Source organism: Lonchura striata, chromosome 2, assembly GCF_050655825.1.
Source record: "Lonchura striata isolate lonStrDom1 chromosome 2, ASM5065582v1, whole genome shotgun sequence".
Classification (NCBI taxonomy): Eukaryota; Metazoa; Chordata; class Aves; order Passeriformes; family Estrildidae; genus Lonchura; species Lonchura striata.
The window spans coordinates 35,996,934-36,009,170 of NC_140704.1; the positions used below are offsets into that span (position 1 = coordinate 35,996,934).

General features: G+C 35.9%; 1 protein-coding gene across 14 annotated transcripts in view; it reads right to left on the reverse strand.

Moving 5' to 3' along the window:
* Window positions 1–12,237, reverse strand: part of TBC1D5 (TBC1 domain family member 5) — a 315,956-nt gene that overhangs the window by 55,162 nt on the left and 248,557 nt on the right. For all 14 annotated transcript variants that reach the window (XM_085568765.1, XM_077787232.2, XM_021538134.4 and 11 more), the window contains one exon: window positions 3,567–3,652. In XM_085568765.1, the coding sequence (XP_085424891.1) occupies window positions 3,567–3,652 (86 nt within the window). The remainder of the gene's footprint in view (window positions 1–3,566; window positions 3,653–12,237) is intronic.

A 12,237-nucleotide genomic window follows, 5' to 3' on the forward strand; every position in this document is an offset into this window, starting at 1 on the left:
TACTCCAGGCAATTGAATACTGTGCCTTTAAGCATTGCTCAGCTGGCACAGGCTTGGAAGGGAGGGTAATACACCTTTAACAACCTCCTGCAAGGGTATGAACATTCCCCCATCATTGCTCAGGCTGCGCAATGAACAGTCTCACTCCCTCTGGAAAAGAGATTAATTGGAGGAGATCCCCCTGAAAAGTTGGGGAAAGTAACAACAGCAGCGTGAAAAGCACTTCATGAGACTGAAGTTGAGATTCCACCTGAGAAATATCATAAGTCCAAGCTGTTAAACAATTTTAGCTACTCCTTAGTAGCTAAGGGGTAACCTGTCCAGACCTTGAAACTTGTATTGTCTTCTTTTGCCAGGAAGGATGACAGCACACTCCCACTGAAGATCAAAGGAAATGAGTCACTATGCTAAGGAGTCCAACACTTTGGTCCCCTCAGAACCCCAGAACCTGGATTTAACAGATTAACCAGTTCTAGTGAGGACTGACCACTGGATGGAGTGGATTTATATGTGAAAGCTCATGGAAAACAGCCAGGGAGATTTGATCACCACTTTTCCCTTGGGCCCTTTTAAATATTTGATTATTTTTGTGGTGGACACAGGACCACAAATGTCAACATTTCAAACTGAAGTTGCTGCTCTAGCAAATTATGCCAGATGAGAAAAGAAGTTTGGTATATGAATCAACACTCAATGGATTGCTTCTTTTTAATAATCTGCCTGTAGTTGGCTTAGTTTTCTCTTTTCTTTTATAGGAGTCTGCTAATAGATGAAGTCAAGCTGAATGGGAGCTCAGTTATCAATAGTTGTAATAAATCTCATTACATTGCCAGTTTTGGGGGTCATACCAGTAATATGGCTGAGATTCAGAACCCAAACTTTAGTATATTTTTCCCTCTGTTTACTGAAAACAATCACTGAAGTTTGGGGTGGTACATATCACTCACTCATCTGAAACATTAACTTAGAAAGAAGATAATGGCTTGCACATTGAGTCCTAGGTTTACATTGGCTCTAAATCTAGAACCTTCACAATCACTAAAAAACCCCTTGACTTTGCACAAAAAATTATATTTACAGAAAGTAAGTGATTTACACTGACAGGTCACCTCAACAACAAAGCCACTGGACACTTTGAGCTTCGTGTATCATTGGAATTGTGATAATACACAGATGCAGAAAACAAAGCTTTTACAGAGGTTTGTGTATTTGTGTCCAGCAGCTTGTTTCTCTCTTGTTTCTTTATTTTCATCTATATTTTACTTAGTGAAAAGGTGTCAGTTTTTCTTCTACACCGTTTGATTTGCTGGTTTGACATATATCTACACTAGGACAAATTACTTTATTTCATTTTTCAGATGGTTGGAAAGAGACTTTTTGAGAAAAACTTCATTTTACAGGAACAATAAACATAAACAACTGTTAAACCTTTATGTCCGAAACATTATTATTATAAATGCTTCCAACAGTAAAATGCAAGAATATTTTAGAACTACATGACAACTAGAAAGGATAGTTATCACAGCTCCTAATAACCTGTGGTGTGATTTGGCTGTGCTATGAACTGACACTGGTAATGATCAGCTCAGAACATATATAAATTAATGAAAAATAAATAATGATGCTATCTAAATATCTTTTTAAGAGGTGGTTTTAAAAAATGCATTGTGAAGCAAAATATGTGCAATTTCTCTGAATTACAGCTTCAGAAAATGAACAATAGTGAGGTGTTACATCTCTGGAGGACTGACATTAAAAGTTCAGTAAAATAAGAACAATGTATCTATTTCTTACCATTTAAATGTCTGATATATTAATGCAAAGGATGATTACAGCCATCAAACATGGATCAATCTACATTTTAGCCATCTAAATGTACCAGACATGCACAACAATTACAAGAAAAATACTGATTGATTTACATTGTAGAGTTATCAGCAGATGCGTTTAAAAGTAAGGCATCAGTTTAAAAATATGAGTATCAAGGAGACATGAATTCCATCCACGAAGCAAACAATTTTGTTTTATCACAATAAGCATCATTGACCTTGACTGTGAATAGTGTATTTTTAAACTAGCAGTAGGAAGATGATTCAATCTCTGCAGTTTTCTGTTAAGATGGAAATGTTTTGTTTTAAGCAGGCCTTATTCAAAGGCGTTTCTCTTTTCAGTAAGTAATCATTACAAGAGATGAGAGACAGATAGATGAATATGACCGACTGAAAAGTTTTATATGTGATAAAATAAGCAATATATATTGGAGATTTGTCAAGATATTTTAAACATATCACTGAGCCTATGGAATTAAAGATGAAATAGACCTGGTTGAATCCATCTCTGCTCACTGCAGAAACATTTCCTAACGTTACATCTTCTAGTTCTCTACCCAGTCCAGTCTTAAACAGCTTTACCACATTTGACCTATTCTAAGCATTCCTGTCTTGAGATGAATTTAACCCACATTTCTTCTATCTGAATTATCATAAACAACTTCCTATCTCATTTGGCATGTAGTCTATGTGTGCATCTAATTTATATTCCTACATAGTTTTAGTCCATTTTTTCTTCTTGGAAGTTAGGTTTCCGGCAGGTGTCATTCTTGTTTGGACTTTACGATTTACTTGTTTTTTCAAAATCCTTAAAGTCTTTCTTTTTGAAACTTCAAGCAACTTATTTTTCCAGTTTAGACAACACTGCAGATAATTTTTCAAAAGAATAAGTAGAAACATTAAGAAAATGAAATAGAATGCAGTAATTTTTGACACCTGTCCTCAGCTTTAAAGCCTGATTTATAAAGAAAAAGATGGTTTTGCAGTCACTCTTCTTTGCTTTTAACTTCTCCTTCTTTGTCCCTTTCTAAAACCTTCTCAAATGACTCCATTTTAATTTTAGTTGGCTTTTAACATAGCTGATTTCAACAGAATGTGACAGAGACATAGAAGTCTAAAAGCCAGCAAGTTCCCATGAATCAGCAGGCAGAGGGACGGCTGGGGCCACGTGCAACCCAACAAAGTGCCTGTGACTGTGACAATTGAAGCATTATTGCTTGTGCTGGACTGACCTGCAGCCACCAGCAGCCACCAGCCATTGGCACCTACCTTGTGGCCATCCAGATAACATAGCCTTGATGAGGAATTTTGGCACTACTGATACAAATCACTTCTAAAAGATGGGAGGTAAAGTTTGTAAAAATTACTTCAAACTGGATTTACATTCATTCAACTTAACTTAGCTTCTGGTACATGGATTCTTCCGATTGCAATTAGGTGCATTATCAGAATCAGTTCAGCTACAGAACTCACACTGGCAATGTTTTACTCTGTTTTTAGGATACATGTCACTGTGTAAAAGTGTCCTCAGCCTCCCTTAAAATAATGCTAGTGAGTGACTGCAACATTACAAGTAAAAACGTCAATTTTTTCATGTAATAATAGTCAAGGGATAGATTTGAAATAAACGCTTCTAATACTGCTTATGTAATTCCTGTTTAGGATAAACGTGACTTCTGAAACATTTTCTTTATGCAAAGTCTTAGTTTGGTGAACATATATTTAGAAATAGCTTACCGGGTTTTGTTCATCAAGTCTGCTCCACGTGCTTTGTAATAATCTAAATTTTGTTGGAACTGGTGAGTCACCGGTCTTGGATTTCGCTAAAAAATAAAAGAGTACTTCATTGTAATTTTCTGGGAGATTTTAAGCAGAGACATGAAATACATTCATTAAAAAGGATTAGAAACTTACAGAACAATTAATTTTCCTGGGATCTTGGTTTTTTGAGGCAGTAATGTAATTTACATTAAAGTGAAGACTGAAAATACTTAACATAATACCAAATTCTACCTGTAAGTCCATTCCATACTCACAGAAATCAGTACTCTTCCACACGGTGCTGAGGCTGTTTGCTGTAGTGGTAGCATTCCTAATTAAATCAATAATTCTTGGACAAGAACAGAGACTGATATGATTTCTTCTTGCAGGTCAGGTATAGAATGTGACCACCTCCAGGCTAAAGTGCTATGTTTTTAAATAAAATGGTAATAGTATGGAGAAACTCTAGAAATTATTTTTAATTTTAGCTGTATCTCTGCTAGGCAAAGAATTAATTTTAGTGAGACAACCTGTACAATCCCACTAGATGGCACACAGAGCCTATTTTTCCTCTCTAAATTTCACCGTACTGAAAACTGAGGCCATGAATAAAGAACTGTTGTCCTATAATAAAGTGTATATAATTAATATTGAAACCAGAATCCACTTGTTATTCTCCACTTCTGACACAATGAAACTCTTTCATGGGATATGCAGCCTTCAGTAGTCCTAAAATCATCCTTTTGGGATCTAAGAATCCACTGAACATTAAGCATAGACTGCAGAATATACATAAAGTATCTTGGTCGAATGCATGCATCCTCCTAAAGGACACTATTTGGAGGAGCAAATAAATATTTTTAAGTAAAAAAAATTGCATGCAGATGGAAATGAAATAACAGAGGGTCTTTTAAAATATATATATATAAATGAGAAATGGCTTAAATAATTTCTAGTGCAAGAGAAAACAGTAAAGAGGTAAAAATTTCTGCAGTGTGATCAGATATATTGCATAAAAGAGATGTAAATTCTTTCTAAGTGCTTGCTGCAAAGGTTTAATATTTTTTTGGCTGTTGCCTTATATTTTTATCTGTCTTCTTAAGTCCTGCTAGTAGTAAATACAATTTTAGTGAACCATGTATTGACCTTTCCAAAACTGTTGTTCACAGGTGAGAATTCATTATATTTTTGAAAAAGTCAGTCTTCAGGTGTTTCAGTTTCACATGGTATATTTGCTCTTCAGATTTCATTACAGACTGGAGTACCTACAGTCTTATCCTCTCATTTTCCACGCACCTACAGATAGCCCTCCTTCTTTCACAATCTTGTTTCTGGAGGAGGATACAGGACTTGAATTTCAAAGACCAAAACATTTCATGAGCATAAAAGGAGGGAAAAAAATTTATAGAATTGGTAGATACCAAAGGCCAGGGTGATTTCTGGAAGAATATTAAAGGGTGGGAATTTCCAGATTGTTTTCTGCAGTTAGACTTAATCTTGTATGAAATGTCTAATTTTCTTTCTTTGGAAACACAATAAACATTTTAAACATATATGTTTGTAATGTTCCTTAAAAATGAAGTAATTAAAAGCTATTAGATAAACATTAAAAAAAATTCTCATCTATCCTACCACACACACTGCAATGGCTGTTCTACATTTTTCATCTCCTGTTATAAAAACAATGTTTGAATAACTCTAACGATTCATAGAGCTTGAAAGTCAGTCCGCATCAACTGACAGCAATAACAATGAATCAGCTTTAGTTACTATTGCTCTAGTTTGGTAATTCAATACATTTCTATGATAATCAAATCCAAACTGACATGATGAGGATAACTGATGGTTCTGAGACTTCTGTCTGAGTAATCAAACAGTGTAACTTTTCTCCTATGAATTAAGTAACTTCTTTCTTTAGATGTTTTGAAGGGTGAGGTTGAAGAGTAAGAGATGGCTAAAATAATGGGCACTTCTAAGGCATAAGACAGCTTTTTGAAACTTTTTGTACAAGTCACCAGGTGCTAGCCAGATTTGCAATTTGCTTCCAATAACTCAGTATATATTGACAGTTATCAAAAACATTGAAATTTCTTTTTTACCACCTAATAAATAGTAAAAAAGATTATTACACATTGCTTCTGAATTAAATAAAAACCCAAAACCAAAACAAGAGGAAAAGATCATGTGGAACAGTATCCTTAAACATATTTATGCAGAAATAACAAGCAATTGAAGACACAAAAAGCTGATCTTCTATCTAAGCACTTAAAGCCATTAATAGGAATAACATCTAACTCGAACATATGAATGAGGCTCAAGCATTACTTTCATAGGAGCCTATTTAAATTCCTGTGAGGTTTCAAGATATCAAAGGAAGAAGCTGTTTAAAGTACTATTACATGCAGTGAAAAAAAACTCTATGAAAAAACATTAGAAATGCAATATAGTAAATGCCAAGGGTTACCACTGTGACTTCTTTTGCAGCATCATTGAGATATCCTCTCAAAAAATTTCATTAAAAAAAACCTAACTTGATATATATATTAGCAGACAAGTATCTGTGAAGTATCACCACAGACAATTTAAATCCTTCTGAAAACTGAAATTGACAGTAAAAAATATGTTATTTTGAAGATTATGATCTTTATGTCACTGTGGTTGTCCTTTAAGTTTTGTATTCTTTTCAACCATTTTGGTAAGTTAAATGTAAAATGCAGAATAGGAAACCTACACAATTACGATGTTTGTTCCTTAAGAATTTTAAAGTAATTCCCCTCTCTAGGCATTCAATTTGAGCTGTCCTCTAAATTGCAACCTATGTATCAGAATTAATGACTAAATTTATTTATAAAAAAAATACCTCTGTTGCTTAAAATATTCACAGCAACCAGTTTTTTCCTACACAGTGCCGTTTAGAAAAATCCAATTTGTATTTTTCATTACTAAAATAACCAAAATTATTATTTTTCTTTTCCAATTTATGTACATTATGTTGTTACTAAGTCAGAAAAAATATTTTTTTCTTAAAAGGATAATGTTAAAATGACAGTGAAATCAGTCCTTCAAATTTATAGTTTGTTGAATCCTTCCAAGAAACTGTGTGAGGGCTGAGGGCATTATACAGATTAACACATATATATGGTTTTCCCCTAATAAGGAAAGAGAAAGCAGAAATCAGAGAAAAGCTGTCTATGACAATACTAACCCCCCTCCCTCCCCCATCCCACACCCATTTTGTAGGATTAGTCTGCTGGATTTACACTTCTTCTAATCTTAATATCTATTTAGAGTGAACATAGTTTCAACTGGTAGAAAATGCCCAATTTATGCTTTTAAAAGGGCATTGTATGAAATTCACATATAGAAACACATAGAAATGGATGTGATTTTGGACTTTGTCTCTTCAAAATGTATTAGCTGAAGTCCAAAAGGAAAAAAAAAGCCTGAAAATGTTTCAGATATCTCTGAGGCACTCCTGCTTCTGAGCCTTTCCTTGCCTAAAAGATCCCCCTGTCCCCGGCTCATTTGCCTGCTAAGTGCCTTCCCTGTCCTCCTGTCTATTCCCAGCCACCCCCAGACTAACCCACTCCAATTCCCATGGCTGCCAGGAGGTTCTTGGGGACTTTCTATTTGCCTTTATCCTCTTCCAGGGCCATGGGGCTGAGCTAGCTTATAGCCACAGCTGCGCTTTACCTAGCCCAGGGACTGATGCCGTGCTCAGAACCACACTGAACGCAGCTGATCCCCTAAACCTGCACAAACTGCTGAAAAGCAGCTCCCACCAGCTAAGGATCCTGCTCCATATGCTCCAATTCCTAAGCAGACCCCTTTTCCTCCCTGGCCTCTGGAGACACATCACATCACGTTACCCAGGAATAGACAGGATATAGCAAAGCATGTCTGTGTGTGACAGAAGTCACAGGCTGTTCTACAATGCACCTGGTATCTCACCCCTGAATACACAGCATGTTTCAGAGTTTACATGCAGGTGCAAGTGGAGGAATCTCGATAACAATCTTCTTTGTTGAGGTATTTTCTTTTCTCCCTTTTTCGTTTTATTAACGAGGGAAAAAAATCAAACACAATTTTGCGCAAAATCTGAAGGTTCAGAATAAGAGACAAGAATGAAAAAAAGATTTTCAATATATCTAACGAAAAATGAGACGTATTTTAACAAACATGCTATTGACTCACTGCCAAGGGAAAAACACTTGTCGTCAGAGAAATGAATTGCTCAGCTGTTTATAAGCAAAAAGCTCTGGGGGAATTTCTCAAGGCCCAAACCACAAAGCATTGCAGGGTTACACAAACATATGTTGCAGGTGTTTTAGGGTAGACAGGTGGGAAAACCTCAGCTACTAAAATAATACTCCACTTAATAGATTGTATCTGAAACTAAACCTCAATGTAACAGAGAAAAATCAAACAAAATAGCAGCAGTGAATTCTACATTCAGACACAATAGGCTGACCAAAATAATCATCGCAGTAGTGTCAAATGGAATGTTTTAAAACTGCTTTTTAAAATATATTATCCAAATGCTGCCAAACATTTATTTTTCCCCCTAAACTACTAATATTTTAAGCTTAAATCAAAATCCAGATTGAACCAAACATATGTAAAAAGAAGAGGAGGATCATGATGGAATGTTGTTCTACTTATTAAAAAAACTATTTCCAGGGAGTCAATTTTCTCCTTTTTTCCCCTTGTCAGCTGACATGGCAATACTGGATTTTTTCATAATTCTTGTACTGCCTAAGAAATTTTTGTATTAAAATTCTATTTTTTCCCTTTCATTTGTTTCTAATGAAAGTTGGAGGATTATGTGAACTTAAATTCAAATAGGACTGAGAGGTCAGGAAAGGTTGACCTTTTTCTGCTAGATATCTATGCTACTTTTTTCATTAAAGATGCCATAAACATGACAAAAAGTTTGACTGGGATCAGAGCTGAAATATAGCAGCTGAGATGTGGATAAAGGATACAGTTTGTTTAGTTCAGCAGCAGTTTTTCCATTAGGCACTAATAATTAATGTGAAGTATTTACTAATTATTATCTAATAACTTGAGAGAGAATTTCACCTTTCCTCTTTTTATTTTGTCAGATGTTTAGGCAGCTGTCTCCACCCCACATGGGTGGAGAACACACTTATACAGTATAAGCAAAGGCTTAACATTACAGAAACATATCAGTATTTTTATACTAAACAACCAAACCACCCCAAACTCCAAAGCACCCAGAATAAAAAAAAAAAAAACCAAACAAAACCAAAACAACCTGTTTCCCAAACAAACAAACAAACCTTTCTTTTCACCTGCTAATTCTCCTCTTCCCTTATTATACCTTCTGCAGCAAGCAACCTGCTGGAGCATAAAAAGTATTTTATTCACCTATGAACCACTGAGTTGTTGGAATGAAAAAACCCAGTGAGACATTAGATAATATAAGGTACTATTGCAAATTCAAAAGTGGTTCAAGGCCAAGAGCAAAATACATCTAAAACATAGATTGATAGTCTGTCAACCCTGTGTATGAAAGCAGCACAAACATGAAGGATACACTGCACAGAACTAATAAAGAGCTTCCTTTAATCGCAGGAGTCAGGAGATCTATGCACTAATATTGGTGTTGGCAAAGGAATGCCATAATCCTCAAACTGGGAATAATGCTTCCTGTTTACATTTTTCAGAAGATGCTAAGGGTCTCAATCACAGACCTTGTTATTTACAATGCAATAACAGCATGAAGAATTATCATATTTAATTGTTTCTCAAGAAAATTAAGGAGTTTTTTTTTCTTCTCCCCAAGCAACAAAATTTACCAGAAAAAAACAGAAAAAGAAAGAAAATCCAATTAATTGGGTCAAGAATGGAAGACCCCTGAACTCTGATTAGGCTGAAATAAATTATCTCCAGTTTTGTTACGTGACAACCCTCCATTCCCCTGGCAACTAGAAATTTGAGACACCAGGAAGATATTTTAAATGCTGTGCGTTATGGTCTGTTTTTAACTTCATACACACATGCTTTCTCTCACATGGGCATTCTATGACAAGAGATGAAGAACTGAAAAAAAATGACAAGTGAGATTTAAAAATGCTTCAGTGACTTGACTGAAAGAAATTTCTAGTTGTGTATTTTGGCTTCTTGTCCTAACTGCTTGGGAAGCCTTTTTTATTTTCATTTATAATATTACAGCATATTGCATTTTAACAGGTAGATCAAATCCTACCAAATCAGCTTTTATTGATATTCCAGACAAAAGGACTCCGACCTGCCAATGTTCAAGTTCATAACCTGTGTAAAATCCCCATCTTGCATCAACAGAATCACTTAAGTACCTTTTAAATCTGCCTCTTAATTTAGTTGCCTATTTTTCAGCTGAACCCTTGGTTTTAAGAAGTAAATTAACTAAATAGTAAGGTATAAATCTGACAGTGTTCAGCTCTACCCCATGACAGATTTATGCTCTGGCATCTTGCAGCCTCACACAGTTAGAAACAGGAGTTTTACAACATTGTGGAGGAAAGCTCCAGGCTTTTGAAGGGAACACACAGCAAGCCTCGCTTTAAACCCCGGAATGCTCCAAATTATGAGATTTAAAATATGACATCTTTATGTACAGAAAAGCTACCACATTATGGTTTTATTGGCACTCGTTTTGGACAACCTGCATAACTCACTGATGGCTTTGTGAGTAATGCAGTTATCCGAAGCTTATACTTACACACCCCTTGGTAAGCACACTTACAGCACTACATCTTCTCCAGATACATGCTTGTATACAAATCTCACATATCAGGGCAAAACAAGAACATTTGAAGGTGTTATTTGGTTATTTTCACTACAAGGAGAAGAAACAGAATAATTCACATTCTGCATGTAATGTGCTACACAAACCACTTGAAAAAGGTCCCCAGGGGAGTGAAAAAAGCTCATTCACAGAGCCCCATGCACACACCACACCGAAAGGAATATGACATCCAAGTCTTTTCTTGTGAAACACAGAGAGAAGCTAAGGGCCTGGTGCTGCGGGACAAGCAACTCCTTTCATTTAGGAGTCAAATAATGAGGATTTATCCTAGAGAGCCATTTTGATCACTTCTGCTCCTTAAAAAGACAAAGGATGAAAGACAACATCTCCAAACATAATTTTCCATAAAAAGTTACAGTAAAGGAAAAAAAATATCACTCCCAGTTCTATCTTGACAGTATTTTGCTCTTTCAGAAAAGCGCTTCCCAATACAAATGTACTCCAATAGCCTTCATTACAACTGATACACGAATATTTACTATAAAATACATAGGTACACAAGCAGTATATCTACATTTCTATTAGAAGAGTCTGAATTCAAATTCCATCATAATAGATTGGCTATGATTCAAAAGTTAATTTTAATATATTATTGAAAAGTTATTAATCAACTTTTATATAACTCACAGTTTGTGTTTTGCAAATTTCAGTAAATAAATTATGACATGGAGAACTTTTGCTTAGGTAGAATCAAAGTGATTTAAGTGTTTTAAATGCTTCCTTTTGATAAACTCCCTTGCAAACTAGAAATGATTAATTGAATTGTCAGATTCACATAAGAAGAACCATAATCACCTCAATGTTAAATACATTTTATAACTGCAATTTTATAAATACCAGTATTGCTTTTTTAGGAGAGGGTCAGTAGATTTAAATGACAATTTAAACAGAAGTAAACCTATCAGCTGAAAGAAACAGCCTTAAGAAATTCACAAGCAGTAAGTTTTATTGGTAGGTAAAGTAATTAAGAGTTTTAAATGCTTCAGCTTCTTGCTTTAGCAGCAAGTACAATCAGAATTGCTTTTACTTTGCTACTGAGGATGTCAACCTGCTCAAATAGAAGGAACAGAATTTAAAAATTCTGTCTTCTAAAGAGAACTTTCTGGTCCATCTTGTCTTGGTGACTTGCTGTCAACTGTTAGCTGTAAGTAGAAACAGTAGCTCCTAACTCACCTTTAGCCATTTCCCCTGAAAGACTCTGCACCTCCTGACCCTCCCAGAAATGAGCAGCCACACCACCCACTCCTTCCTGCCCTTAAGGAGGCCAGAGGCTCTCCCCCTGCGGGGCCACACAGGATGGGCAATGGGGACAATGAGGTCACCTGGCTGGGTTCTGCTCTTGCTGCCAGCAGGGGACTGAAGCACCGTCTTGCGTGGCCCCACACAGAACTGGGACAGGTCCTTTGCTTCTTCACCAAAGCCTTATCTGTGGCATGGCTTTACTATAGGAGGTGCCACTGTTCTGGAAGCTTTGCTTTATTCCATACTATTTCCCACCGTATTCCTATTAATTTAAATGTAATGGTTGTTCAGCTCAGATAGATACAGTGTTTGTGATTCTTACCCACACAACCGGCCTGTGTGTGCAACACTAAGGAGAGAGCAACACTTGGGAACTGTGTTGCCATTGGCAATCCAAAAGATCAGCTTTCTCCTTCAAGTGATGACTACTGTCTTGCATATGGTGCTGCAGAATGAGAAGGACATCGAAAGGTTTCTCATTTGAGAAGCCTTGACTAGATGACTAACCAACCACTTTGCAAGTTTTTTTCCTTAAAATACTGCTTGTGACATACAGGATATATTGAGGATGACTATTTTATGGTGGGTTGA